Source organism: Camelus ferus, chromosome 32, assembly GCF_009834535.1.
Source record: "Camelus ferus isolate YT-003-E chromosome 32, BCGSAC_Cfer_1.0, whole genome shotgun sequence".
NCBI classification, from domain to species: domain Eukaryota; kingdom Metazoa; phylum Chordata; class Mammalia; order Artiodactyla; family Camelidae; genus Camelus; species Camelus ferus.
In genome coordinates this window covers 3,024,343-3,051,508 of record NC_045727.1, presented here as the reverse complement: position 1 = coordinate 3,051,508, position 27,166 = coordinate 3,024,343, and the positions used below count along the sequence as shown (strand labels likewise).

Genomic DNA, 27,166 nt, shown 5'->3' with positions numbered 1-27,166 from the left:
AAAAGAATCCGAGAAAGAATTTTCAAAATTCCTTTAAGTCCAACGTAGAGGGTTGGTTAAATAAATTATGGCACTCACATAACAGAATTATATGCAGCTATTTAAAATGATGCCATAGAAGGATAGCAAATGACACTGAAAGATGTTCAAGGCAGAACACAATCTGCATGACATTTCTTGCTTAAGGGAAGTGTGAGCCTTTAATGAGAGCTCATTTTTTTTCCTGCAAAGACCGCATTCCATCCAATCTTTATTTAAAAGTATTTATTAAAAAGCTTTAACCCTGAGTGTACATTTAAGAAAACAAAGAAGAATCACCTCATGCCTCATTGGAATATGTCACAGATAATGACAAATTCAGAGACAACAGAAAAGGTCAATGGCATTTCCTGAAATCCAGAAATCAAGCTTTAAAACTATCGTTTGGGTTTTTCACTACCATGAATTGTTTCGAGTGAGTCGATTAAGAGTTGGCATATGGCTGGCGCTGTACTTCTTCTTAAAGCCCGAATCTCGCCCCGCCCAACCAAATGGATATGTCGAAGTCCGAACCCCCATCAACTCAGAAAATGGCTGTATTTGGAGATGCAGCCTTTAATGAGGTAATCAAGGTAAAATGAGATCATGTGGGTAGGTCCTAATCCACTCCGAATGGTGTCCTTATAAGAAGAGGAGACTAAGACACAGGCACAGATCATATGAAGGTACAAGGAGAACACGGCTATCTAGCAGACAAAGAGAAGTCTTAGAAGAAACCAACTCTGCTGACACCTTGCTCTTAGATGTCAAATTTGTGTAATTAAGCCACCCAGTCTATGGTGCTTTATTATGGCAGCCCTACCAAATACCTCTCTCTTCTTTCTTTCTGATTGTGAAAAATATATTTGAATACAAAATTTAATGCATGGGCTCCTTAAATATTTAAGTTCCTCAGATACTTAAATACAGAATTACCATATGATCCAGCTATTCCACTCCTAGGTATATAACCAAAAGAACTGAAAGCAGAGACTCAAAGAGATACTTGTACACAAATGTTCACAGCAGCACTACTGACAGTAGCCAAAAGATGGAAACAACCCAAGTATCCATCAACAGATGAACAGATAAATAAAATACAACCATGCAATGGAATATTATTTGGCTATGAAAAAGGAGCAAAGTACTGGCACATGCTGCAATGTCGATGAACCTTGAAAACGTTATGCTAAGTGAAGCCAGATATAAAAGACCACATACTGTATGATTCTAGTGATATGAAATATCCAGAACAGACAGAAAGTAGAATAAAGTTTATTAGGGGCTGGGGGGGTGGTGAAGGAAATGAAGAATTAGTATTTAATGGGTTCAAAGCTTTTGATGATGAAAAGGTTCTGGAAATGATAATGGCTTTGGCTGTGCAGCACTGTGAATGTACTGAATGCCACTAAATTGTACACTGAAAAATAGTTAAATTTGTTAAATTTATGTTATATATATTTACCATAAATTTTTAAAATCAACAAAAACAAAAATGAATGCTTAGGCAACTATGGGATTTTTGTTTTGTGGAAATTTCCTTATATCATTAAAAAACATATACTTTTTTGCAGCATCTAGACTCTTTCAGTCTGAGTCTCAATTGGAGACTTGGGTCAGCTTGTCATTCGTATTTCCTCGTGCCCTCCAAACGCATAGAAATGTGTCTTGTAAGAAGATATTCCAGTGGAGATTCCCAGCCTGGCCAGTAAGCCAGGAGAACGATATTTATGAGGATTTGCAAGGAAGAAGGGATAAGCCAGGGGCTGGTGAATATAAACCTTACCTTTGGGTTTCTTAGGGGGGAATTTGAGGAACTGACCTTGCCTGAGGCATTGACTCTGCCACTTATTATCAGGGAAAAAATGTTTACTTTTCTGATGGGAATAAATCTGCCTTCAGCTTCCAATAAAGCACTAAAGGACGAGGTTCCCAAAGGCCTTGCTGATGCCCGTGTGGAGCTGGGCTCACAGGCAGGGAGGCATCGAACGTGCCCTGTGATTCCAGGTGCTGCCTGGCGCAGCACCTGGAATCCGCTTTTGCTTACTCGGGGCACATCCACACTAGCTCCTGTGCCGCTGAGCGAGCAAAATGGCCTGGCCTCCAAGAGGGGTAAGGTGAGAAAACCCACACGCGGCCAGGCAGTGCCGACAGGCAATTACTGTGAGTGCCTTGGCGATGCGGCAGTTTCTGAATGTGCCACAGAGGCCTCATCACAAAAACGCTGGGACAGGTGGTCCTGGAGATGATGGCAGCGCCCAGGAGAATATAGGGCGGGCTGAAGCTGCTGCCTCAGAGAAACAGATCCAAGTGCTGACGTGAAGCAGAGAAGGGTAAAATTCGAGTGAGCAGAACGTTGGAGGAGACGAAGAAGTCCCTGTGGGAAATGCATCTTGAGTAAACCCAATCTATAAACTCCACACTAACAAAATAAGTAAATGGGATGGGCAGGTGTGATTTTTGCATTACAAAGGGGTCATAACAAGCTAAGATACCTTTCAATAACATTTGAATAAAATTATATAAAAATGGAGTCCTCCCTTTTATTTTTTTCTTTTGTCTTTTTTTTTTTTTTTTTTGCAAGGGAGAGGTCATTAGGTTTATTTATTTAGTTTTTTGATGGTGGTACTTAGGATTGAACTCAGGACCTCCTGCATGCTAGACACACGCTCTACCACTTGAACTATACCCTCCCCCTGGAGTCCTCCCTTTTAGGAGATTATCCAAAGCCTGGCTTTCAACTGACTAGCTGTGAGACCTCTCTAAACCTCATCTTAGTTTTCTTACTTGCAAGAGAAAAGGACTAGACTAACTATGATCTCTATGGTACTTTTAATGTCAAAATGCTTCCTCCATTGTATAAAATGTGATCAATTTGTACCTGACATCAAGTTCACATAAAGTGCATAGCACATCACCTGGGAAGAATTTACTGTGTTAATTAAAATCAAAAGTCCATCCCATGGCCTCTGAGGCCCTACCTGATCTGGCCCTTGACTACCTGTCAGGATCTCACCTTGCCTCCCTCTCCTCCTTGCCCACTATGCCAGGCCTTTTTTCTGTGCCTGGTACACACCGAGCTCATTCCTACCTCAGGGCCTTTGTACTTGCTGTTCCCTCTGCCTGGGATCCTTTCCCCCCAGATTTTCAGAGAGGTGGCCCTTTCCTGACATTCAGATCTCAGCTCAAATGTACTTCCTTAGAGAGAGCCTCCCTCAGCTAACAGATACATAGAGAATTCAACACCCAACTGAGAATCATATTCTTTTAGGGTGCACAAGGAACACTTACAGAAACAGACATGCATTAGAGCATGTATCTCCTTCAGTATATTCCTAATGAACACTATGATACCCATCAGTTCTCCAACTGTATTTCAATGAAATTTGCAGTTAACTTTTAAAAGATAAATTTTAAAAATATTTGGAAACCAGATAAAATATTGTTAAGTGTCTCTTGGAAATATTTTAAATTGGATGACAGTGAAAACACCACATGCCTAATTTGGTGAGACAGACTGAAAGCACTATTTAAAGGAAGATTTGTAGCTTTATATACATTCATCAGGAAACAAGAAAGGTAAAAACAGACATGAGCTAAAAATGCAGCTCAAACACTGGAAAAGAGTAGCAGAACCAACTGCAAAAAACCAAGAAGGAAATAACTATTAGGGCAGAAATCAACGAAATACAGAAGAGACAATTAACAAAGCTAAAAGCTGGTTCTATAAAAAGATGAATAAGAAGGCTTGCTGGAGTTGTGTCTAAGAAAAAGGAAACAAAGCAAAAAAACCGTAACATAAGAAGTAGAACATAATGACATTCACAATAGAGTCTTCTTTTTAAATATTAAGACAATTCTAAACAATCATGTGCTAATAAATTTGCATGGCTTTCCCTCTGACTGCCCTTACTTAGTATTTTTATTGTCTATTATCTGTCTCCTAGCACTGGAATATAAATTCCTTGAGGCAGAGATTTTTGTTTGTTTGGTTCACAGATAAACACCACACACTGTGTCACTACTTGATGAATGTACAGATGAATGTCCCCAAGAAGGCAGCACAATGATGTCAGATAAGTTCATCCCAACCCAGGTATTTTTTGTCTTCAGCAGATTTGCCCAGGGACAAGGACAACTGCAAAGGAATACTGCTGAAAGTCTCTGGGATCTGATCACACCAATGGCACAGTGTTAATGTAGTAATCTCTGGAGCCTCTCAAATAAACTATGAATTTCTGGCTCAGTGGGCCACAAGTGTGCACAAATTCTGAGGATGAAGAGTAAAGAAGGAAAACAGTTTGGTGGTCCCTTAAAAAGTGAAACACAGATTCATCATATGACTCTGCAATTCCACTCTTAGGTATAGCCCCCCCAAAGAACTGAAAACACAATTGAAATTAATACTAGTACATGGATGTTCATAGCGGCACTAGTCACGATAGCCAAAAAGGTAGAAGCAAACCAAATGTGGACATATCCATCTACAAAATGTGATATATCCATACAGCAGAATACTACTTAGCCATAAAAAGGACTGAAGTGCTGATACATGCTACAATGTGGTGAACCTCAAAAACATTATGCTAAATCAAAGAAGCCAGAAACAAAAGGTCACGTGTATGATTCATTTATAGGAAACATGCAGACTAAGTGAGTCCATAGAGACAGAGAGCAGATTTGTGGTTGCCAGGGGCTGGGAGGGAGGGGAAATGGGAGCTACTGGTTAATAGGTACAAGTTTTCTTTTAAGGTAATGAAAATGTTTTGGAACTAGATGGAGGTGGTGATTGCACAACACTGTAAATTTACTAAATGCCACTGAATTGTCCAATTTTTAAATGGTTAACTTTATCATTTCACTTCAATTTAAAAAATTAATAAAAAAGTAAAGGAGTACCAAACACACATTTGGCCAAATGGCTGAGTGTTAAAATCAATAATCAAAGCCAAATACTACTGCCATAGTACAAGAATAAATATGAAAAATTTTCCAAATATTTAGTTATTATGTCAATTTTATTATTATACTTTACCAATCAAATTTGAGAGTTTGATCTTTATAATATAAGAGCATTTAGTCCTTAGGGCTGCTCCTGTGATTGCCCCACTAATCATTTGGATATTGATTAAATGCTCGCTTTCAACTGTTCGAAGATGGAGCTAAGATATTTTTTGGCTGCTCTGCCAGAACAAGACACTGTTGATAGTGATGTTGCCACCAGACCATTCAATTTTCCTCCCTCCTAGATACTACACGACCATGGTAAAAACGTCTGTCTTCTTCAACTTCCATACTTGAAAACTGGGTTGACGATGATGATATAATTTCACTGAAAAAAATGCCAGCTTTGTGCACTACTTGAAGATACTTTCTGAATATTTTCAAGAGCAAGTGAAAAATTATTTTTCATTCCTATTTTAGATTTCTAACATCTTTAGGCCTTCATTGTTATCCAAACTATTATCTAGTCAACTAAAATCTCTCTTAATAGTCTGTCCATTGATTTTTCTATTATAACTATTTCTAAGTTCTTACTATTTTTAAAATAAAAGTTTCCAATCATTATTTTACCAATAACAAATCTAAATAGATACTTACACCACTGATAAAATTACAACATAAAAAGTACCTAAGGAGACTTTTTTCACTCAGTTATAACTGGAATGCTCCCCTACATTTGAAAGTGAACATTCATGTATTAATACCATATTCCAATGACAGGCCTCATTCATATCACTGATACTGACCAGAGATGATAGTTACTCATGTGATTCCACATTCATTGATCGCGTACGAGTTCAGAGAGGCCAGAAACGGTGTGAGGTAGTCATTTGACGACTTGGCCTTGCAACAGCTGAGACCAAAACCAAAGCCAAATGGCAGATCTAGGCAAAAAGAAGGCTGAAGCTAAGGGTGTTTCACCTGCAGTAAAGAGGCTGGATGCAGGGAGCAGGAGGAGATGAGCATTCTAAATAATTCTCAGGGCAGGAAAGAGGCAACCCTTACCTTCATCTGACCTAAAGAAAGTGACTGCTGTTTGTCACCCCACTTTCCATGGAATTTCCTACTGGCAGGGAAATGGAAAAAAATGGAAAAAGGGAAGCAACCAGACAGACAGAAGGCTACCCTCAATAAACACTTCCTGTTGGTTGTACTGACTTACACATCTCATGTACCTCAGCACGGCTCACGTCACACACACCTAACACTGAGAGTTTTAATATATGAAACTACTCAGATGCATAGTGTTCACTGAATTTGCAGGTACTACACTTAAGGATAGAAAAGAACTGGCAAAATCCCAAAAGAATGCTTTGTGACTTACTAACATGAACTTAGAGGTTATCCTTGTCTGCACTCAGACAACGGAAATTCAAAATGTCATTATTATCAGGGTGATGATTTTGGAGTCTGATGAGTCCTTCCTTCCCTCTGTGCTTTCGTTCTCTCCTAGCCACCAATTATCAAGAGAAATCTCTTACGACAGAGAGAGGCCAAGTAACTGGAAAAAGCAAGACCTCCAGAACGTTCTGTAAAACATGAATGAGGCTGAACTGTAAAAAGGGGTTCTGAGTATCACTCACATAAAGGTGGTTTTGAAAACAGAAACTGCTGTGCAGAGACAAAGAAACCTGAATTTCCACTGTGCTGTATTTCAATCTGCTAGAGATTGTTTATTTGACTAATACTCCAATAATTTGGGGAGTGGAGGGTGGGAAAGACAGTCTATATATTTCAAAAAACTGTCTTCAATAGTGGAGAAGTGGGTTTTCATTATAAGTCACATTTGACGCTTTTTGTTGTTGTTTTGTTTCATTTTTAACCAGACTTCCAAGAAAGCTTGACGCTGACACAAAACTTAGGAGAAGTGTGGTTTAGAGGCTACATTTCTTGTAAAGCCTCCCTGCTTCTTGCAAAAGACCTTTATCTTTTTCAAACAGGTCTAATTCTGGTTTAACCAGCACCAGTCTCCAGAGAGTGAAGCTTGAGGCAGACAAAGGGAGTAGGGGGGCGTGTCAATGGCCTGCAGGGCTCTGGCCCACAATCTATGCTATCATGAGCCTTCCTGAAGCTAGTTGACTTACACCTCCCGGGGGTCACCCACTCATCCTGTTTGCCGAGACTCTCCCAGTTTTAGCGCTCAAAGTCGCATGTCCTAGGAAATTTCTCAGTCCCAGGCAAACTAGTACGTTTATCAATCACCTAAGGATTTACCTCCCTTGCTTGAAGCTGTACCATACGCAGCAAGACACCCTGAGTGGGATTCAATGTGCTGTAAACTTTTCAAGTTAAAAATATGCCCTTTGCAACCTGTGTCTCTTTGCATTACCTATCATAGTATCAGTTTTTTTCTACCACTGAGTAGGATTCCCATCTAGTTTCCACAAAAATGTCACAAAGAACACTAAGTGAGGGAAACATTTCTACTGTTAAAAAAATCTTTATTTTTCCACTTAATTTTTAAGTGAAAAAAAATCTAAATTCACACAGTCTTGAATTTTTTTAAGCTCTTATTTTGTTTGGGCGAGAGATTTATTTTCTATGCTTATAAAAAATATTTTGTGGGGGCAGATGATGATTTTCCTAACTGAGTTAGCTTTGTACTTCTCCCTCAAGCTCTGGTCTCTTGTCACGTATTTAAGTATATGTAGAAAAACACACAGCAAAATCCTTCCAAAAGAAAATAAATCAAACTGTCCAAAGATTAATGACTAAAGTTAGTAAATTAAATTCTTTGTAACTTAACTGAATTAAGAATCTTATGTTTATAATGTTTCTATGGAGTTAGCTAACTATATTAGTTTCCTTTTGGTGCACTAACAAACCGCCATGAATTTAGTGGCTTTAGAAAATACAAATGGATTACTTTACAGTTCTGGAGATCAGAAATCCAAAATGGGTCTTGTGGGCTAAAATCAAGGTGCTGGCAGGGCTGTGCTCCTTCTGGAAGCACTGGAGGGAATTCACGTCTCCTGGCTTCCAGCTTCACTGCTTTGCTCAGGGCCTACAACTAGCAGTATCACACTTCTGTTGTCACAGGTCTTTGCTGACTCTGACTCTTCAGCCCCTCTCTTCCATTTTTTAAGAACCCTTGTCATTAAACTCATCTGGATAATCCAAGACACTCTCCCCATCTCAAATATCTTAACTTAATCACATCTGCAAAGTCCCTTTTGCCATATAAGGTAACGTATTCAGAGGTTCTGGGGATTAGCACATGGATATCCTCAGGCGGGGTCATTATTCTGCCTCCCACAGTAATTACTGACATCATCTTAGACAGTAATCAGACTTGACATGAACGGGACTGTATCTTTGGGTCTTATTTTCCTGAGGGTAATCTTTCCAAATATTTAGGTACGTAACAGTTTCTAAGTAAATTTGAAAAGATATTTGATTATACCTTATGCTAATATTAGGGAACATGATGAAACGTATGGGGGTTCCAACAACTATCATCTCCACGAGCACGACTTCTCCCATTTCAAGGTAACCCCCACAATCCTCATTATCCCTTAAACTTACATTACACACCAAGCAATGGAACCATAAAAATAGTCCCACATAATATAACACGATGTTTAGAGTGGACAAAAATAACTTCACAGCATTTAAAAACTATATAATGTAACAGTTAAGAGCAAAGGTTCTGGGATCATATAGACATGTATGCAAATCCTGACTCAACCGCTTGCAGATTCTAAGTCTCAGTTTTACTCCTCGGTGCCCACCTCATGGTTCATATGAGACTGAATGAAAGGAAGCCTATAAAACTTTTAGTTGTTGTTATTACTATCATAAAGATGACTTCATACTTGACACAGTAACACTGATTCCCATTTTACATATAAAGAAACAGACTCCCAAAAAGTAAATAATTCACCTAAGGTTGCATAATACAGAATCTTATATATATCCCAGTGCCTGGCACACATCGTATCCACTCCTGAACGCCTCCGTTTTTCAGTAATATCAGGTACAATCCCTCAAAACTACTCCATCACTTCTTGTATTCATAGGCATTTTTCCCTATCCACCTTCTATTCTCTGTTGCCTATCAAAGGATGTAGTGTCTGTCTTTTTACATCCTAAAAACCAAGTGTCAAATGTGCTGAGATTTCAAGACCCAATTACAGAAAAAGGTACAGTTCACCTGCAAGAATATCATACTTCCCATTTTCTCCATTTCAACAAGGTGTAATTCTCCCTACCCACTGAATGGGGAAAAACATTTGCAGATCACGTATCTGATAAGGAATTGCACCTGGAATATATAAAGAACTCTTACAACTAAAAATAGACAAATAACCCAGTTTAAAAGTGGGCAAAGGATCTGATCAGACATTTCTCCAAAGACGTACAAATGGCCAACAAGCACAGGAAAAGCCAAACATTAATTATTATGAAAATATATATATAAATGTAGACAGCTTATATTTCATAATAATTTCTTTTAGGGCTCCTAACAGGATATCAGAAAATATTTCATTTTAAAGGGACATTGGGTCTGATAAAGTTGAGATGCACTGATCTAGCAGATATGACCAGCATATGGCCTTTTAGATAAGAGTCAGGTTTTTTTTTCTTTTATGTTCCACAATGGCTTCAGTTGCAAGGACTCCATGGAGAAAATAACAGTAAGATTATAAAGTAATTTATTCCTTACTTTTGCTACCAACTTGTTCTTTATTTAGGGGATGCGCTGTTTCTGGAGGTGCGTATAATTATACATTTGGAGCACATGTAGCTGTCATGTTATACAATGACGTATTTCACAATGTCTATGTGCCAAATAAGTGACTCATGAATCTATAAATGCCTGAACATCTAATTTAAACATTTTTTTCATTGAAGATATTCCTGAACAAAGGATACAGCTTCATCTGACTGGCCTTTTGTGGCTTGAGGCCACTGTAATTATCTTTCTTACCAGGCTACAACCAAATGATGCCCTAATATGCATCAAGGTCAGCCAATGCTGGCCTCTCAACTAAATGGTCCCAGACTGATGAGCTTTTTGGAGTTCTTGGCTCTGCTTTTTGTAGGAACTTTTTTTTTTTTTTAATTGGGCTCTTTATTTAGCACTGGTGGCCTCAGGCAGTGCCTCACACCTCTAATTTGCTACATTCATACAAACATTTGTTTTAATGCCCCCATTACCGGTGACAGTACATTTTTCATCTCTTGGAACCTAGCATCATAGCCAAAGTCTTTTCAATTCATAGATTAAAAATTATAGTTATGACAAGTCTGCAGTAACATGGAAAACAAGTAGTGTGAATCAGGAATTGAAAAGCACCATCGTTGACTATGACTACAAATTAAATTTGTATACACAATTATCTGCTAGATTTTGTTAGTCACGAAGACACGATGTTTAGGTTTGTTCTGTTCACTGGACAGTGCCTGGTATATTGAAGGTGCTTATTAATACTTGTTGAATGAATTAATGAAACTAAATATAAAACCTACCTATGAAAACATACCTGACGGGAATGAACAAACGTGGGAAATTATGTTCAAGTAGTGAAACTGTGGGCGATTCTTCCACCTTCCCTCTATTTTCCAATTCTCCCTAAAGTTATGATAAAACGTTCTCAGTGCCAAGAATGGTTACAGAAACCCCTCACAAGGCTCAGGCTGCGTCCTCCCCTGTCCTGCAACTAAGGAAGCATCTGAATTGGAATAGGGATGTGACCTGGCTTCAATTCCAAGAGGGGTATTTTATTGCGTGTGTGACTCCACCAGGGGCTCCTAGGGTTCTGGATATTTAAGCTTTTCCCCCAGCGGTTGAGAAGGCAGCGCTGCGCCCCATTACAGCTGCCTGATTTTGCACTTGCCGAGGGACTGCTCTTTCTCTTAGCCTGCCCCGTGCACCCACCCACGGTCACTCCTGGACACTCCAGTGGGGTCGCTCATTACCCTTCCCCGCCCCTCTGAGGGGGTTATCGCATTCCTGAGGGAGGTCACTCTCTCCTTGAGCGCTCTGTCTCCCCTCAGGTCACTGGTCCTTCCTGACTCTCTTGATAGGGTCATTCGTTTCCGAAGGAGAGGTCAACCCTTCCCCTTAGAGCCCATCTCCTTTGAGGGGGTGGCTCGTTCCACCACGCCCTCTCCGGGCAGTCATTATTCCTCTACCCCTCTCCTGAGGTGGTGTTGGGGGGGGTTGTCACTCGACCCCAAGGAGGAGGTCGCCCCTTCTTCTCGGGCCATAAACCCTCTGAGAAGGCCGCTCGTCCCCCGGCCCTCCTAAGGCAGCACTCGTACCGAGGGCAGGTCGGCCTTCCGCCCGGCCCCCTCCCCCGCGGGCCAGCGCCGCCTCCTTCCGGGCCCTCCTCACCGCGAACGGTGGCGCCGCGGGCCGGCCCGGCCTCCTGGGCGGGGCTCCGGGGCAGGGACGCGGCGGCGGGTCTGGCGGCCGGGCCCAGAGCGCGGAGCAGGGCGGCCGGGGGCGGCGGCGGAGGCGCGGGCCATGGCGGGCTGCTGCGCGGCGCTGGCCGCCTTCCTATTCGAGTACGACACGCCGCGCATCGTGCTCATCCGCAGCCGTAAAGTGGGGCTCATGAACCGGGCGGTGCAGCTGCTCATCCTGGCCTACGTCATCGGGTGAGCGCGGCCGCGGGCGCCGGCCCCGTGGGGCCCTGGGGACGGGGGGTGACCGACGGCCGGGAAGTCCCCCTCTGGGTCCCGGCCATGCACCTGCTCGTCCCGGCCTAAATCCTCGGGTGAGCCGCGAGCGCCCTCCAGGTGGGGTGCAGGGGACAGCGACCGGAGGCTGGTGACATATCCCTCCCCCGGACCCTAGCCACCAGGCGGACAGGCTCTGTGCCGGGCCCGGGGCCAAGAGGCTGCTGTGATGTTCAGTCTTAAAAGCAAAGCCTGACTACACCTTGATCCTCGCTAATTCTGCTTCTTGTCCTTCTGACTTGCTCCATGATGTCCTTTGGCTGGGGGTGGGAGAACTTTGCCCTAAACGTCTCAGTCTTTGCTCTTCACTTCCCATTCTGATGGTCTGCTGACCGAAACCAAAGTTTGGGGTTTACATTTTCTTCCTTTTGGGTCTGTGGCTTCCTGCCTTTTCCTTTGAGCACCATATGGTAACCCAAGATAATAGGTCACAGTTTCAAAAATCACTTAAAATTCAATTCCTTCGTTTTGTGGGACGGTTGGGGTTTTTGGTAAAGGTGCTTGCCTTATCCTCATCATTTCCCATGCTGCCTTCTTTATATGCCCTGCCACCATCAGTCCTCACCAAGTGCTTAGTTTTAATTGATGCAGCCATTACAATGGAATAAAACTTGAAAAAAAAGTGGAAATTAATTTACCAAATGGGCCTGCTTTCAAGACCCACCTGTGGTGTTACGGTGTCTACAGCTGCTGAACTGACAGACGTTATCTGCTCCAATGTTCCTTTTCTTAAAAGGCCTAATGCAGCGATCCCCAAACTGCACATAGAACCATTTGGAAATCTTTTTTAAAATATTTATTGATTGCTACCCTACCCAGATCTTCTGATTCATCTGCTCTAGAGTATGACCAGCTCCCCAAGTAATTCTGATGTGCAGCAAAGTTTAGGAACCAGTGTCCTAGTGTTTCCCAAACCTACCTAAACCGACCTGAAGACTCATTTGAGGGATTGTTTAAACTTAACAGACCCCACCCCCACCCCTGACCCTGGGGTTAGGCATGGAATCTGTTAACACTGCCCAAGAGAATTCACATGATCTGGCAGGTTTGGCTTCTGCCATCTATCAGCGGAGCAGCAGTAGGTACTGATGGTATTCAATAAAATGCCTTTCCAGGTATGGACTCTACATCAGAACTACCTGGCCTACTTTGGACTCATTAAGTTGCATTAAGTACCATCACCACCAACTCCTTGCCCCCCGCCCCAGTGATTATGATGCACCCTTAAATTTTGAGACCCACCTCGAGCTGGTTAAATTCACATTGCTGGGTTGGACCTGAAGCATTTGGAATCTGGTGCTATCATGCAGCTTTTTCCTTTTGGCTTTTGCTGTTCATGGGTATCTGTAAAGTTCTTTGACATCTAGTTTAGGGTATGTGTAAAGTTCTAGATTCAGAAAGTATATCTGCACTTGTACAGTATGGTAGCCACTAGTCACATGTGGCTGTTGAGCACGTGAAGTGTTCCTACTCCAAATCGAGATGTGCTGTCACTGTAAAATGCACACCAGATGTTGAGAACATAGTACCAAAAAAACTTAAATATCACGTTAATACATATTACATAGATAACATGTTAAAATATATTGGATATATTGACTTACATAAAATATATCACTAAAATTAATTTTACCTACTTCTTTTTACTTTTTAACGTGGCCACTAGAAATGTTGAAATGTGTGGCTCATGTTATGTTTCTGTTGGGCTGTGCAGCTTCCTAGGATTCCTGTGGAATGTCCTCTGTCTTGATTGTGAGGATTTTTTAAGCAGTTAAATGCTTTGCTTTTATCTACCTTGCTGTGATCAAATCTGACTCAGGATCTGAATTAAGGACTTAAAAAAAAAACAAAAACTTGTCTCTTCACTTCCTGACTCTGTTCATCTCGGTGTAATTGTGGTCTCTTTTGCTCATAGTGACCTGTTATCCTTCCTCAGAAAAGAGACTGAACACTCATTTCTTAGTTACCTAATTCTGTTATCAGTCCCATGATGAGGTAAGTTATTCACATGATTGGTGTGAAACTATGTGTCTCTGACTCAGCAACTCACTGTCCAGTCGGCTCTCCGTATCTTCGGGCTCTGTATCCACAGAGTCAGTCAACCATGGATTGAAAATATTTTTTCAAGAAAATTCCAGAAAGTAAAGTTTGAATTTTCTGCTTACTGACAACTATTTACATAGCTTTTTTTGTTGAATTAGGTATTACAAGTAATCCAGAGATGATTTAAAATATAAGAGAGGATGTGCATAGGTTATATACAAATACTACACTGTTTTATGTAAGGTACTTGAGCATCCTTGGATTTTGGTATCCGCAGGAATCTTGGAACTCCCAATTTATCCCTTCCCACCCCCTTTACCCCCTTGGTAACCATAAGTTTGTTTACTCTGTCTGTGAGTCTGTTTCTGCTTTGTAGATAAGTTCATTGGTGTCTTCTTTTTTCTTTGTTTAGATTCCACATATGAGTGATATCATATGGTATTTTTCTTTCTCTTTCTCACTTACTTCACTTAGAATGATCTCCAGATCCATCCACGTTGCTGCCAATGGCATTATTTTATTCTTTTTTATGGCTGAGTAGTATTTCATTGTATAAATATATCACAGCTTCTCTATCTAGTCATCTGTCAGTGGATATTTAGGGTGCTTCCATGTCTTGGCTATTGTAAATAGTGTTGCTATGAACATTGGGGTGCATGTATCTTTTCAAATTAGAGTTCCCTCCAGATATATGCCCAGGAGTGGGATTGCTGGATCATATGGTAAGTCTATTTTTAGTTTTTTGAGGACTCTCCATGCTGTTTTCCATAATGGCTGCACCAAACTGCATTCCCACCAACAGTGTAGGAGGGTTCCCTTTTCTCCAATAGCCTCTCCAGCATTATTGTTTGTGGACTTTTGAATGATGGCCATTCTGACTGGTGTGAGGTGATAACCTCATTGTAGTTTTGATTTGCATTTCTCTGATAATTAGCGATATGGAGCATTTTTTCATGTGCCTATTGGGCATTTGTATGTCTTCATTGGAGAATTGCTTGTTTAGGTCTTCTGCCCATTTTTGGGTTGGGTTGTTTGTTAAGCTGTACCTAGCATTAATTCAAACTCATGGAATCCTAATGACCTATTATCTTGGGTTACCATATGGTGCTCAAAGGAAAAGATAGGAAGCCACAGACCCAAAAGGAAGAAAATGGAAATCCCAAACTTTGGTTTCGGTCAGCAGACCATCAGAATGGGAAGTGAAGAGCAAAGACTGAGACGTTTAGGGCAAAGTTCTCCCACCCCCAGCCAAAGAACATCATGCAGCAAGTCAGAAGGACAAGAAGCAGAATTAACCTAATGACAATATAAGAGGCCTGTTTGATTTTGTAGGTGGGTGTTTGTGTGGGAAAAAGGCTACCAGGAAACGGACTCTGTGGTCAGTTCAGTAACCACCAAAGCCAAGGGTGTGACTGTAACCAACACCTCTAAACTTGGATTCCGGATCTGGGATGTGGCTGATTACGTGATTCCACCTCAGGTAAACCTCCCAGTGTGACTGTCTAACGCTCAAGCCACTAGTTAGCTGCTTTCCCTTCAATTTTGCATCCTTGTCTAGTGACTGGCATTTCCAGAGTTCTAACATCACCAATGCCCAGACTGATTGTTTTAGTCCAAGAAAGCAGTGCAGACAGATCTCATTATGGCTTAGGGTCTAACAGGTAATATTAGTTGGCTATGTTTCTTCAGCCCTAAAACATTGCTGGCTTAAAAATAAGAAGCTTTCCATATGGAAAACTCCTTCTGTCTCAGCCCCTGAAAGGTGAAAAAGCAAATGTTTTAAATCTTGGGGGAAATTCAGGTGGAACGGTCACCTTTCCACATTTTGTATTTCCTTTATTGTAAAACCACAAGGTAAATCTTTTTTCACAGTGTTAAAACTTTTATCAGCGATTAGAGACCCGAAGCCAAATAAGAAGGAAACAGACAGGCCCAAATAGGATTCCATCAGGAACAAAGGGGAGGGAAGAAATTGTTTGATGCATCATCTTAGTCTCCTGTCTGCTAATCCAGAAAGCTCCAAGTTAAATATTGACTCTCTTTAACCAAATTGCTCCTGTGCTAGGGTGACTGAGGTGGCCAAATGCAGATAAGCTGCCAACTCTTGGCTCAGAGCAAGGACTTCAGAAACTCCTTTTTCTTCAAGTGTGTTCATATTCCCCTTGCCTCCTCAAGGGAAGGACCTCTTGGGGTGCCCAGAGAGAAGCCAGAGCTGATGACCCATAAAGGTCAAATGGAACAGGGGACTCATAGTTTGCTGGAGGTAGCTGGTCCTGTTGGCATGCCCCGTCTCAACAGAAGGACCTCTGCTTCCCAGGAAGCCTCGGCCTCGTCCCAGCAAGCTCTGGGAATATCACACTCAGACTGTTCACTAGACCCAGGGAAGGGTACGGCCCCCCGCTTCAGCCCCTCAGTGGAAAGGAACACATAGTAACTATGCCTTCCTTGTCGGACTGGAGCTGGGGGCTGTGTGAGTACCACAGGGCTCTCTTCGTGAGCTTTCACGGATGGCCTGCTGCTCCTGCAGAGATGGAGCCCAGACATCTGTTTGTACCACACCTACTTGGCTCATCTCCAGGCTGAAATTTCCCTAAACTTAAAATCAATAAGAAATAGGAAACTAAAAATAAACCACACTGACCAGTTCAGGTCTAAGTCAGGAGAGATGTAAATACAAGGCAAGCAGTGTGTCTATACACAGAACACCTGGGAGCATGGCGGGGACCCAGGAGTCAGACCCGGACCTCCTGCCGCATCCTCATGCCTCCTTTTGTGGCCATTTCCTCCTCTCCCAACATGCTTTGGTCTAGTCCTTTCTCTGTAAGATGCCAGCTAGGGGGAAGGGCAATAGCTCAGTGGTAGAGTGTGTGCTTAGCATGCACAAGGTATCGGGTTCAATCCCCAGTACCTCCATTAAAAAAAGAAAGAAAGGAAGAAAAGAAAGAGGCCGACTATTCCCAGAACTTCCACCGCCTTGTCAGGCCGAGGGGTGGAGATGCCTACAGACCTCTTGGTCCCAGAGTCTCCCTAATGGCTCCCAGCGCTGACTCTGCTCTTGTCAGGATCCTGAAACACTGAGAGCATTTCATTTTAGAATGCCAGTCTCCAGGGAGGGGGAGGTCCAACTAGAATTTGCAGGGGTCCTTGTCTTTTATCCCTCATACTGGGAGGTCATTATCAGCAATTCTTCAGTCTCACCCCCAAGCAAACTGCTCTCCCGAAACTTTAAATCAACCATTTAGCACCTTCATACTTGGGAATAGTCCCTTCTCAAAGGGAAAAGTATCAATTGCTAACCCTGACTGGGTCTTCTCTAAAATGTTTTATGTATTTATTTTAGTTCCTCTTAGGAAAGAAAACCAGCCAAATTTGAGACCTTGGAGGCCTCGTGTTTTTGAGCCTCAGGGTAATATGGTTGGCAGAGGGTATTCTGAGCACTTATTGGCTCTTTTCCCTCAACATGTCAGAAATTCATGTATCATAATGGTAACAAGTTCAAAATGAAAAATTCGGTGACATTTAGTACATTCACCAGGTTATGTAACCATCACCCCAGTTTAATTCCAGAACATTTTCATCAGTCTAAAAGGAAACCCCCCAGTCATTAAGCAGTCACTCCCTTTTCCGCCTTTCCCCTCACCCCCATGAAACCACTAATCTACTTTCTGGATTTGTCTATTCTGGACATTTCACATCAATGGAATTGTTCACTCTGTGGCCTTTTATGTCCGGCTTCTTTGACCCAGCATCCTGTTTCTGAGGCTCATCCACATTGTAGCACGTGTCAGTGCTTCACTCCTTTTTATGGCTGAGCCATAGTCCATTACAGGCACAGACCAGAATTTGTTTATCCACTCATCTGTCCATAGACACTGGGTTGTTTCCACCTTTGGGCTATTATAAATGATGCTCTGTGAACACATGTATGCAAGTATTTGTTTGAGTCCCTGTTTTCAGTTAGGTTGTAAACTCTCATAGGAGAGTACAGGAGACCATAAGATTAGTGTTTTTAATAGCTTTCTGCCTGGCATTTGGGAGAAGTGAAAGGCACCGTCTCATGAAGGAACATCTGACTCTCCTCGTGGCTCTGCCTGGCTCCTCTGAAGGTAACACGCTGTGCTCTTTCCCCTCTGCCTGCTCTGCAGGAGGAAAACTCCCTCTTCATCATGACCAACATGATCTTCACGGTGAACCAGACCCAGGGCCTCTGTCCTGAGGTAGGCAGCTTCTCCATGAAGAGCCTTGGGCCTCACTGCCCCCTCTCCAAGCCTATCCTGAAGTGGGTGGGTCCAGGCCACGTGAAACCTGTTTTCACTGGTTCGTCTTTTTCCAGATTCCAGATAAGAAAACTGTGTGTAAATCAGATGCCGACTGTGCCGCTGGCTCTGCAGGCACCCAAAGTAGCGGTACGAGCCCCCGGCCCTGACCCTTCAGTAGATGCTTAGCCTGGGGAGGGCGGTCCCCGACCAGATTGCCTGCCTGTGGGCTCCTCTCATAGAGAAATCTCCAGGATGAAGAAATCCCCCACACTCCCCAGTGAGTGACCCTGGGTGAGCCTCGTGTCCAGAATGGGTCCCAAGACCCACTCAACAGTCACGTCTGTCATCTGCGCCCAGATCCTGCCCTGTACTGTGGCTGCGTGTCACCCGAGCCCTGTCACTGGGAAAGCAGAGATGTGGCTGGGACTCAGGCAACTCTCTTCCTCCAATTCGATTTTCTGGACGCTGTCTAAACCCCAGAATTGGAATAGCTTGAGATTGATTGCATAGAATTTTGCATAGGAGGCGAGCTTCCAATCTGCCTCACAGAGGTAGAAAGTAGGAGACCCCCGTACACCTGGGTCTCCCTCACCCCTCTAGGAGTCGCAACAGGAAGGTGCGTGCTGTTCAACGAGACGGTGAAGACATGCGAGGTGGCAGCCTGGTGCCCGGTGGAGGACGACGCACAAGTGCCAAAGTGAGTCCTGCCCAAGGGACGGAAGTGACCTGGTCTCGGACCTGAGGGAGGCGGCTGGGGAGTGAAGCCTGAGTGTCATGGCTTTGTGCTCTTGGTGACTCTGTGTAGTCAGGCTTCTCTAGGGTGGTGGTTTTCAGCCACAAGGCAGCAACCATCAGGGGCGAGAGGGCCACAGTGTTTATCACTCATGATAAGAGTGCAGATGACATACCTATGTTAGGACTCTGTCACTTGCAAGTAACTGACAGGAAACAGTTCTCAGTGCCTTAAACAGGTGTGTACACACACGCACGCACGCACGCAGGCACACATGCGGTGGGCAGTTTATTGTTCAACTAACCACAGAGATCCAAGCATGGCTAGATCTGGGGCTCAAAGGACAGCGTCGGAGCCTCCATCTGTTGGCTCTGCTTCCCTCTCCGTGTTGGTTCCATCTGCAGGACCCAGCGTGTAGTCCCAGGTCTCCCTGCCCAGCTAGCTGCCCATAGAGATTCTAGTCCTGTCCATCTTCACAGCTTCACCATCTCTGTCAGCCCTTCCAGCCCATCACTGCGGCTGGGGATGGATTTTGCTTGTGGTCCTGGGTCACGTGCCTTTCCAGCTAGGGGTGGAGTCAGACCACCCACCCAAATGACACAGGCCGGGAGTGGGGGAGGTGTGGCTTCTAGCAGAAATGTGCGATTCTGTTACCAGAAAAAGGGGGAACAGATGCTGGTCAGGAGAATTATTAATGTCTCTTAAAGTGTGTTTTATAAACTAGAGTAGGTTCGAGGGTGGCCTGGAGTAACATTCTTCCTGGGTACGATCTGCTGTGCTGTGAGTGGGTGGAGTTCAAGCTAACGCTCTTAGAATTGCTTGCCACCCAGGCCTTTCCTGCTCAGAGTTCAGACTCAGGCCTAGATAAGCCCAAGGGAGCGGGTAACCGCGTGAACCTCATCGTGGGTGTATTGTAACAGAAGGCAAGGCTGAGAACCACTGATGTAGAGATTGCTGAGGGCAGCAGCTCAGGCCAGGGAATGAAATACTTGGCGACAAGGAATCCTAACATTTTAGAGCTGGAGAGAATCTCAATACAGGAGCCAGTGGCCACATGCCGCTCCCGAGCACTTGAAATGTGTTTGCTGGATCCAAAATGAGCTTTCAGAGTAAACTACACTCCAGATTCTGAAGACTTATTATTTTTTTTTAAATGCAGTATCTCATTAATAACATTCTATGTTGTTTACTTGTTGGAGTAATATTTTAAGTATATTGGGTTATTATAGAAAAGTTACCTGCACTTGTTTCTTTTTACTTTTTAATGTGGCAACTTGGAAACTTTAAATTACAGTAAGGTTTGTGTCTCGCAGTGTATTTTCACCGGACAGCATGGTTCTAGATCTAATCCAGTGCAGGATGAGTTTTAAGTGCACACAAAATACATGAAATAACATTGAGTCCCACGGAGAAAGCCATTCCCATTTCCACTCTTATTCAGCCCCTAGCTGATATCAACGAGGAAATCCTGGCTTGGATTATCTTCAGTACCTTTCTGTCCCTTGCTGATTCCATTTCTCACCAAGAGGAAGCCCCAGGTTCTGCACCTGGGGCAGACAAAGGTATTAACCACAACTTGTAGTAACATTGTTCTGACTTTGTTATACTTATTAGAATGAAGACCCCTGACTTGTGGCAAACAATATTTTTATGGTCCTGATGGAAAGTTTTATTTCATAATGAATGTCAATAAAAAAGTGAGTTGATCCTGAAGGTGGAAAATAACCCAAATGTCCATCAACAGATGGTGGTGAACACGTACAATGGAATGTTATTCAGCCATAAAAAGGAATGTGCTCTGGCACGTGCTGCCACGTAGATGATCCCTGAAGACATGATGCTGAGTGAAAGAAGCCAGACACAGAAAAGTCACATACTATCTGATTCCATCCACATGAAATATCCAGTATAGACAAATCCGTAGAGACAGAAAGTAGATTGATGGTTCCCCAGGGCTGAGCAGAGGGGAGAACGGACAGTAACTGCTTAATGGGTAAGCAGTTTCCTTAGGGGACGACAAAAATGTTCTGGAACCAGACAGTGGCGATGTTGTACAACACTGCGAATGTGTCGAACACTTTAAAATGGTTAGTTCTATGTTCTTTGAATTTCACCTCAATTTTTCTTAAAGATAGGTTAATCTTAATGACGGGTATTGCGTGTGAGGTACACGGAAGTGGGGGAAGGCCGTGGTGTAGGGAATGACAGGAAACCCTGATATAATCCATGCTCCTGACACAGGGACGAGGAAACTTGAAGCCCCAAATGCCTCGTCAAGGCCTTTCCTTGTCAGCTGTGGCGAGAGGCTCAGCTGTCCTGGTTGTGTGGCCTTTGCACTGGCCTTGCTCCTCTCTCAGGGTGGGTGGGAAGGACTGCTGGTGTTGTTCCTGACCTCGAAGATTCCACCCAGATCAGGGGAGGCCCCCCCAACAGAGGTCAGCCTCCGGGGCCAGCGTCTCCCATAGAAACCCACCAACATGGTGGGGTGCCCCTGGGGACAGCTTCAGCCACACTGTCAGGAGGCGCTGCCGTGACGCTTCCGCGAGCAGGTGGTGCACCAGCAGACACGCACTCTTCCTGTACTTCTAAGCGGTCAGGACCCAGCCTGTAGGTGAATTGACCTTCGCTTTCGCTTGTAAAGCCGGATCTGCTGAGCAGTCCTGGGAACACCTGAGGGAGGTAAGGCCTGAAACCCAGCAGCTGCTGGAGAATGAGTTCTAGTGAGGTCACCAGGCACCAGCCCTCATGATGTTAGCTGTTCCTCAGGTTTTTAAATTCTTGCCGCCTCGGGGAAGAGGCCCTGCCCTTCCCTGACAGGAAGAAACCAGAAGCTTCCCTTTACAGTCTCCTCTCTTGACCTAGTGTGCATGCACAAAATGCTGGAAATGTTTCACTTTTTTCTTGACAAAACGACATTGTCAGACACACGTGTTTGTGCTTTTAAAAAACATTACCTAGGTATGTTATAAGTGTGCGTATGTTTGTACTTTTATTAACAACGTGTTACAATTTTTTTCAGACCTGCTTTTTTAAAGGCTGCAGAAAACTTCACTCTTTTGGTCAAGAACAACATCTGGTACCCCAAATTTAACTTCAGCAAGTAAGTGCTGGCCAGCCGGGTGAGTTCGCCAGTATCTTGGAGGAACATCCGGCTCTTCTGTGAGGTTTCCTTGCTCCTATGTTCTGCTTCCTCCCGACTGTAGGAGGAATATTCTTCCCAACATCACCACTGCCCACCTCAAATCATGCATTTATGATGCTGCAACAGATCCCTTCTGCCCCATATTCCGACTTGGCAAAATAGTGGAGGACGCAGGGCACAGCTTCCAGGACATGGCCGTCGAGGTAGGTGCCGGGCCTGCCTTCTCTGACCCGGTCTCTGACACATCTGCTTCCAGAACGGGCTCTGAGGAAAGCTTGCTCCGTCTTTGCTCACAATCCTCAGGGGGGCATCATGGGCATCCAGATCAAATGGGACTGCAACCTGGACAGAGCCGCCTCCCTCTGCCTGCCCAAGTACTCCTTCCGCCGCCTGGACACCCGGGACGTGGACCACAACGTGTCCCCAGGCTACAATTTCAGGTGGCCGTGAGCTGGGGCCCTGTTTCTCACGTGTTAGAGGTGACGGTAGCTGGATCACTCCCCAGTGGGGGCCTCCGCGCCCACCAGAGACCAGCACTCAGGCAGCACCCCTAGGGCGGGGGAAAGGCGTGCTCCAGGGAGAGTGGTCCCAGCAGGGCTCGGGGCCCCCTGGCCTGTGAAAGCCCTCCTTGCCTCCTCCTGCCTCAGAAAACCATTTGCGCAGCACCCGAGAGAGGCTGTCTGCTGAACTGGGGCCAGCCCCAGCCAAGGCCTCCGCTCACTCGTTTTGAGGAGTGGATGAGCTTGTGGTCTTCCAGTCCAGGGGCCTCTTGGGCCTGACCCACAGATTGGCTGCTGAATCTCCAGGGTGCAGGGGTCACAGGTTTTAGCCTCAGGAAAAGCCTTTGCTGGTACCTTCCTGCTGGAGGCTCTGGGTGTTCGTCCCCTAGAGCTGCCGTAACACGTGGCCACAAACTGGGTGGCTTGAAATGGCAAGAATCTATTCTCTTAGTTCTGGAGGCTAGAAGCCCAAAATGAATGTGCCAGCCAGCCAGGCTCCTTCCTTGCCTCTTCCAGCTTCTGGTGGCTCCCGACGATCCTTGGTGGTCCTTGGCTTGGAGGTGCACGCCCCCAGTCTCTGGCTCTGTCGTCACATGGCCTTCTCTTCCGTGTCTGTGTCTGTGTCCTCTCTCTTATGGACACCAGGCATCTCAAATTCGGGGTCCACCCTAATCCAGCACGGCTTCATCTTAACTAATTACATCTGCAAAGATCCTATTTCCAAGTAAGGTCATGTTCACAGGTTCTGGGCAGACATGAATTTGGGGGACAATATTCAAACCAGTACGGCTAGTAGGCTGATAAGAGGGCCATGGGACCAGGGTCATATTTGGCACTTTCTTGAGGCAGTAAACTCTGTTGCCACATATATTTTCATGTGCCCTTTGTGGTATCTTCCACACTTGCAGCCACTCTCAGACACAAGCCCCAGGAGGGACCACCTGAGCAGGTCCGCGGTGCTCTTGGGCCGCACTTGTCTCCCTCTAGTGGTAGAATCAAGTGCATGCAGGATCTGCTGTCCTGTTGAACCATCTGGTCTCATGATAGCAGGGCAGATACTTGCATTTTTCCCTAGGAAGGGAGTCACATTTGCATTGCTCCATCTCTGCAGTTACACAGTTCTCATAGGAACCACCGTGGAAAACCTCAGGTTTGGATTGGGACCCCAGAACGGAGAGAAGCCAATGGGACCCTCAGGAGGACACCCATCCCTCCAACCTCTGCCAGCATTGGGCCCCACCCGGGTTCGCAGGCCTGGACTGTGGCATGGAAGTTGTGGGCCAGACAGATCACAGGCCGAGAGCTTAGGCTCCTCGTGGCTGCCCTGTGTAACACAGGCATCAAATGGTATCGGTCTCGGTGGCTGTCCTGCCACCATCCCCCCTCGTATTCTTTTTAGGTGGCTTATTGAGCTATAATTCACATACTACACAGTTCCTCCGTGCAAAGTGTTAGAATTCAGTTGTTTTTAGTATATGCACAGAGTTGTGCGACTATTACCATAGTCAATTTTAACACGTTTTCATCACCTCAGAAAGAAACCCTGGGCCTTCTAGCTGTCACCTCTCTCTCCCCATCTACCTCAGCCCCTGGTAATCAGTAGTCTGCCTTCCAGGGGTTTGCCTCTTCCGGACGTTCATATGAATGGACTTATACAACGTGTGGCCTTCTGTGACTGGCTTCTTTCACTTAGCATCATGTTTTTTTTTTTCAAGGTTCATTTGTGTTGTAGCATTTATCACTACTTCATCTTTTTGTAAGGCCATTGTGTGGACATGCCACATTTTGTTTATCCACTCCTCCGACTGATGGATCGATGGCTCTTTAGAAAAAATAATCCTCTGCTGATGCTCGGTCCCCCACTCACAAAGCAGCCCTGGAGATTGTTGCTGGCTGGTCACGTTCTGTTAGTGGCCAGCGTCTCCTCGAGAGAAGCAGAGGGCTCGGCTATGTCAGGAAGGCCTCTCAGAGCAAAAAGTTCCAGTTTGAAGTCACAGAAGGTGAGAGTGACTGTGGAGGGAGGATCTCTTCACGTGGCCCTTGGCCAGCATTCCGACCCTCTGCCCTGTGGGCCCTGGCGCCCCCCTCCTCAGCGGGCCAGCCCTCCTGCGCGGCTCACGTTTGCCGGGAGAGGCCCTGAGGTGCTGAGTGTGGTCCGCTCAACAGGCAGAGGGAATCATGCCAACGCCACCAGAGCCTCGGGAGTTCCGCCCCGACACCCCTTGCCCCGGGCCTCTGCAGCAAGCAGGTCGGCCACCGTCTCAGCCGCCCTGTGCCTTTTCCCTCTAACCGGCCTCCTTTCCCAGGTTTGCCAAGTACTACCACGACCCGACCGGCACCGAGCACCGCACACTCATCAAAGCCTACGGCATCCGTTTCGACATCATCGTGTTTGGAAAGGTAGCGGGGCCGCTGGCTGCCCTCGTTCAGAGCCCACTGGTCCTCCTCTGTGTTGGCCAGAGCAAAGGGACTTTCTCCCTACCCCCACCCAACTCCTTTTTCTTTTTCTCCCATCATTTGCAGGCCGGGAAATTTGACATCATCCCAACCATGATCAACATCGGCTCCGGCTTGGCACTCTTAGGGGTGGTGAGTGACTCAGACCTCTCTGGCCACCCCCCGGGGCTGGGGCCCTCCTCAGCGAGTGGTTAGCACGGCGAGTTGACACCCTCCCCTGGCGTCCTGGTTCTTCCTCTTGACCCCAGACTTGTTCCCCTTCCCCATCCCCACCAGCCTCCACCTTTACTTCTCCAAGATCTCGCCCCTAAGGCCTAACCTCCTCCCGAGAGACAGGAGACTTTCCTTTCCCTGAAAGACCCCAGGCTCCGCAGGAAGGGCGTGCACGGAGTAAGAGGGGCCCAAGCATCCTGGCTCGTTCTTTCTCGCCCTGTGCTGCATTCAGGCGACAGTGCTGTGTGATGTCATAGTCCTCTACTGCATGAAGAAGAGATACTACTATCGGGAGAAGAAATACAAATATGTGGAAGATTACGAGCAGGTAGGCCACCTCCTGAACTCCCAGCAGGCAGGAGGATCCCAGCGCCAAACCTCACCTGCCCCTGGTACCAGTGCTGAGAGCGCCCGATGCGTTTCTGTGTGCCATCGGCCCAGGCGGTCCCATGCCTCTCTTGCCATCTGCTCCATCTCTAGACCATCTGTACTGGTATTAACTTCGTACTTTTCTTCAAATGGACGCACTCTTTAACATCTAGCTTCATTTGAATGAGTGGTGTCTTAGGTTAGTTATGATAATGGATACCATGACAACATCTATGTCCACACTCTACTTAAATTCGCCTTGCAGAGCAAGAGGGGTTGGGTACCAGGCTGAGACCCCTGTGCCAGGACCGACTCAAGTCTGCTCAATAATGAAGGGCTGTCCAGATGTCCTCGGGAAAAGAGTCTGGTTCTCACCTGTGCCAAATGGTCCAGGACTGCCTGTGGGCAGCACGTGCTGGGTGTACATTTATCCATAAGCATATCAATAAGGTGCATGTTGTTCTTTGCAGAGTCTTGGCAGTGAGACGCACCCGTGATGACCACCCAGCACCTGGACTCGCCATGGCTGTCATCAGAGCACAGCGAGGAGGAAGAAAAGGCTGCCATGTCACCCCAGAGAAAGTTCCAGATCTGAACTTTCAGTCTCCACAAGTACTGCAGGGATGCCCGATGCTCCCGTGTTTTGTGTGCGGGGTCTGCCGAGTAAACCACTCTGCACAGTGGGTCACCTTCCGTCCATGGTGGGGTCACCTCTGCTGCTCCTTCAGTCTGGGGTCCTTGGGGCAAGCTCTGGCCCAAGGGCAGGGATGCTGCTGTCCCTGCAGGGCTGGAGCCTTCTCCAGGGCTGGCTCTCCTTAGGAGCTCCCATCTGCAGCCCACTGCGAGACAGGCCCAGTCTTCCGAGGCCCAGCAGCTCTGTTCAAGCACTTTAGAAGGAAAAGCAGGACGCCTGCGTGTGCTCGGGGCCCCTCCGCTCGCCGGGGCTGCCCTTCCTCTTCCCCTGACCGGAGACCTCAACCCGCCATCATGATGCGGAGCTCCTGTTTCCCCTTTGAGAAGAGCAACACTGAGACGATGGAGGACCAAACATTAAAGCAAATGATTTTCTTAATCTCCGTCTGTGTGTTTTCACAGCGTGAGCGAGAACTTTCCTTCCTTCCCGTTTGCTTCCACCAGTAGATCCATTTGCTATCCCAGCTCACTGTGCTGAAACAGTCTGCTGATGGAGCTTAGGCATTTTTTTCCCCTACTTTCACTGTCTCTTAAAGGCCTAGGAATTTTGATCTTCAGTAGCTTGTGTTCTTACGGAGTTTTTTAGCGAGATTTTTTTCTGTGCTGACTACTTGTGTTACCTGCACTTCCATTTTTACATAAAAGTGTGGCTCTGCACTGTAGGGAACACAATTTTAGGTGGTATGCAAGTGGCTTTTCCTCCCTCCTCCCCATCTGCTTTCCAGAGGTCTCCAGCCAGAAGTCACACCACCTACGCCTACCTTGCCCCCGTTTGAAATGCTGATGAAGCTATTTCAGGCATAGTCTTCACACCCACTTCATTCTGCGTCAGGCGCTCAGGATCTCCCTAAAGAACGACGCCCCTCCTCCTTGTCATCAATTCATTTCCAACTACGGAAGGGAACGTTTATTTTAGAGGTGCTCTGCTTCTGCGGGATAAGTGACCAACCTTGGCTTTTCTTGCTTTTAGGGGGAAAAAATGGGTTTTCTGAATCCCTTGGGAAAAGCTCGGATTCATGCTACCTTTTTGAAAAAATGCTTGCTTGAA

General features: G+C 45.5%; 2 protein-coding genes across 12 annotated transcripts in view; one reads left to right on the top strand and one right to left on the bottom strand.

The window, feature by feature from the left end:
* Positions 1-11,489, bottom strand: part of IFT81 (intraflagellar transport 81) — a 158,286-nt gene extending 146,797 nt beyond the window's left edge. For 5 of the 10 annotated variants that reach the window (XR_004316785.1, XM_032472214.1, XM_032472219.1 and 2 more), the window contains exons 1-2: positions 11,290-11,427; positions 10,509-10,597 (exon numbers count right to left, since the gene is read on the bottom strand). The gene's annotated coding sequence lies outside the window, so the exon portion shown is untranslated. Of the gene's footprint in view, positions 1-10,494; positions 10,598-11,289 lie in introns of all 10 variants that reach the window. The other 5 variants (XM_032472215.1, XM_032472220.1, XM_032472216.1 and 2 more) reach the window with 3 other exon arrangements.
* P2RX4 (purinergic receptor P2X 4) lies at positions 11,379-26,497 on the top strand. Of its 2 annotated transcripts, XM_032472226.1 has the most exons (12): positions 11,379-11,628; positions 15,085-15,232; positions 17,898-17,969; positions 18,086-18,158; positions 18,612-18,708; positions 21,764-21,844; positions 21,948-22,089; positions 22,190-22,326; positions 24,693-24,786; positions 24,910-24,975; positions 25,289-25,384; positions 25,896-26,497. In XM_032472226.1, exons 1-12 carry the CDS (start codon positions 11,495-11,497, stop codon positions 25,920-25,922), a joined length of 1,167 nt encoding a protein of 388 aa, XP_032328117.1. In that variant the 5' UTR covers positions 11,379-11,494; the 3' UTR covers positions 25,923-26,497. The 2 variants fall into 2 exon arrangements, 1 of the variants encoding a protein (XP_032328117.1); XR_004316786.1 differs by lacking the exons at positions 25,289-25,384; positions 25,896-26,497 and adding an exon at positions 24,102-24,386 and having other exon boundaries at positions 24,910-24,957.
* The last annotated feature ends 669 nt before the right edge of the window (positions 26,498-27,166 follow it).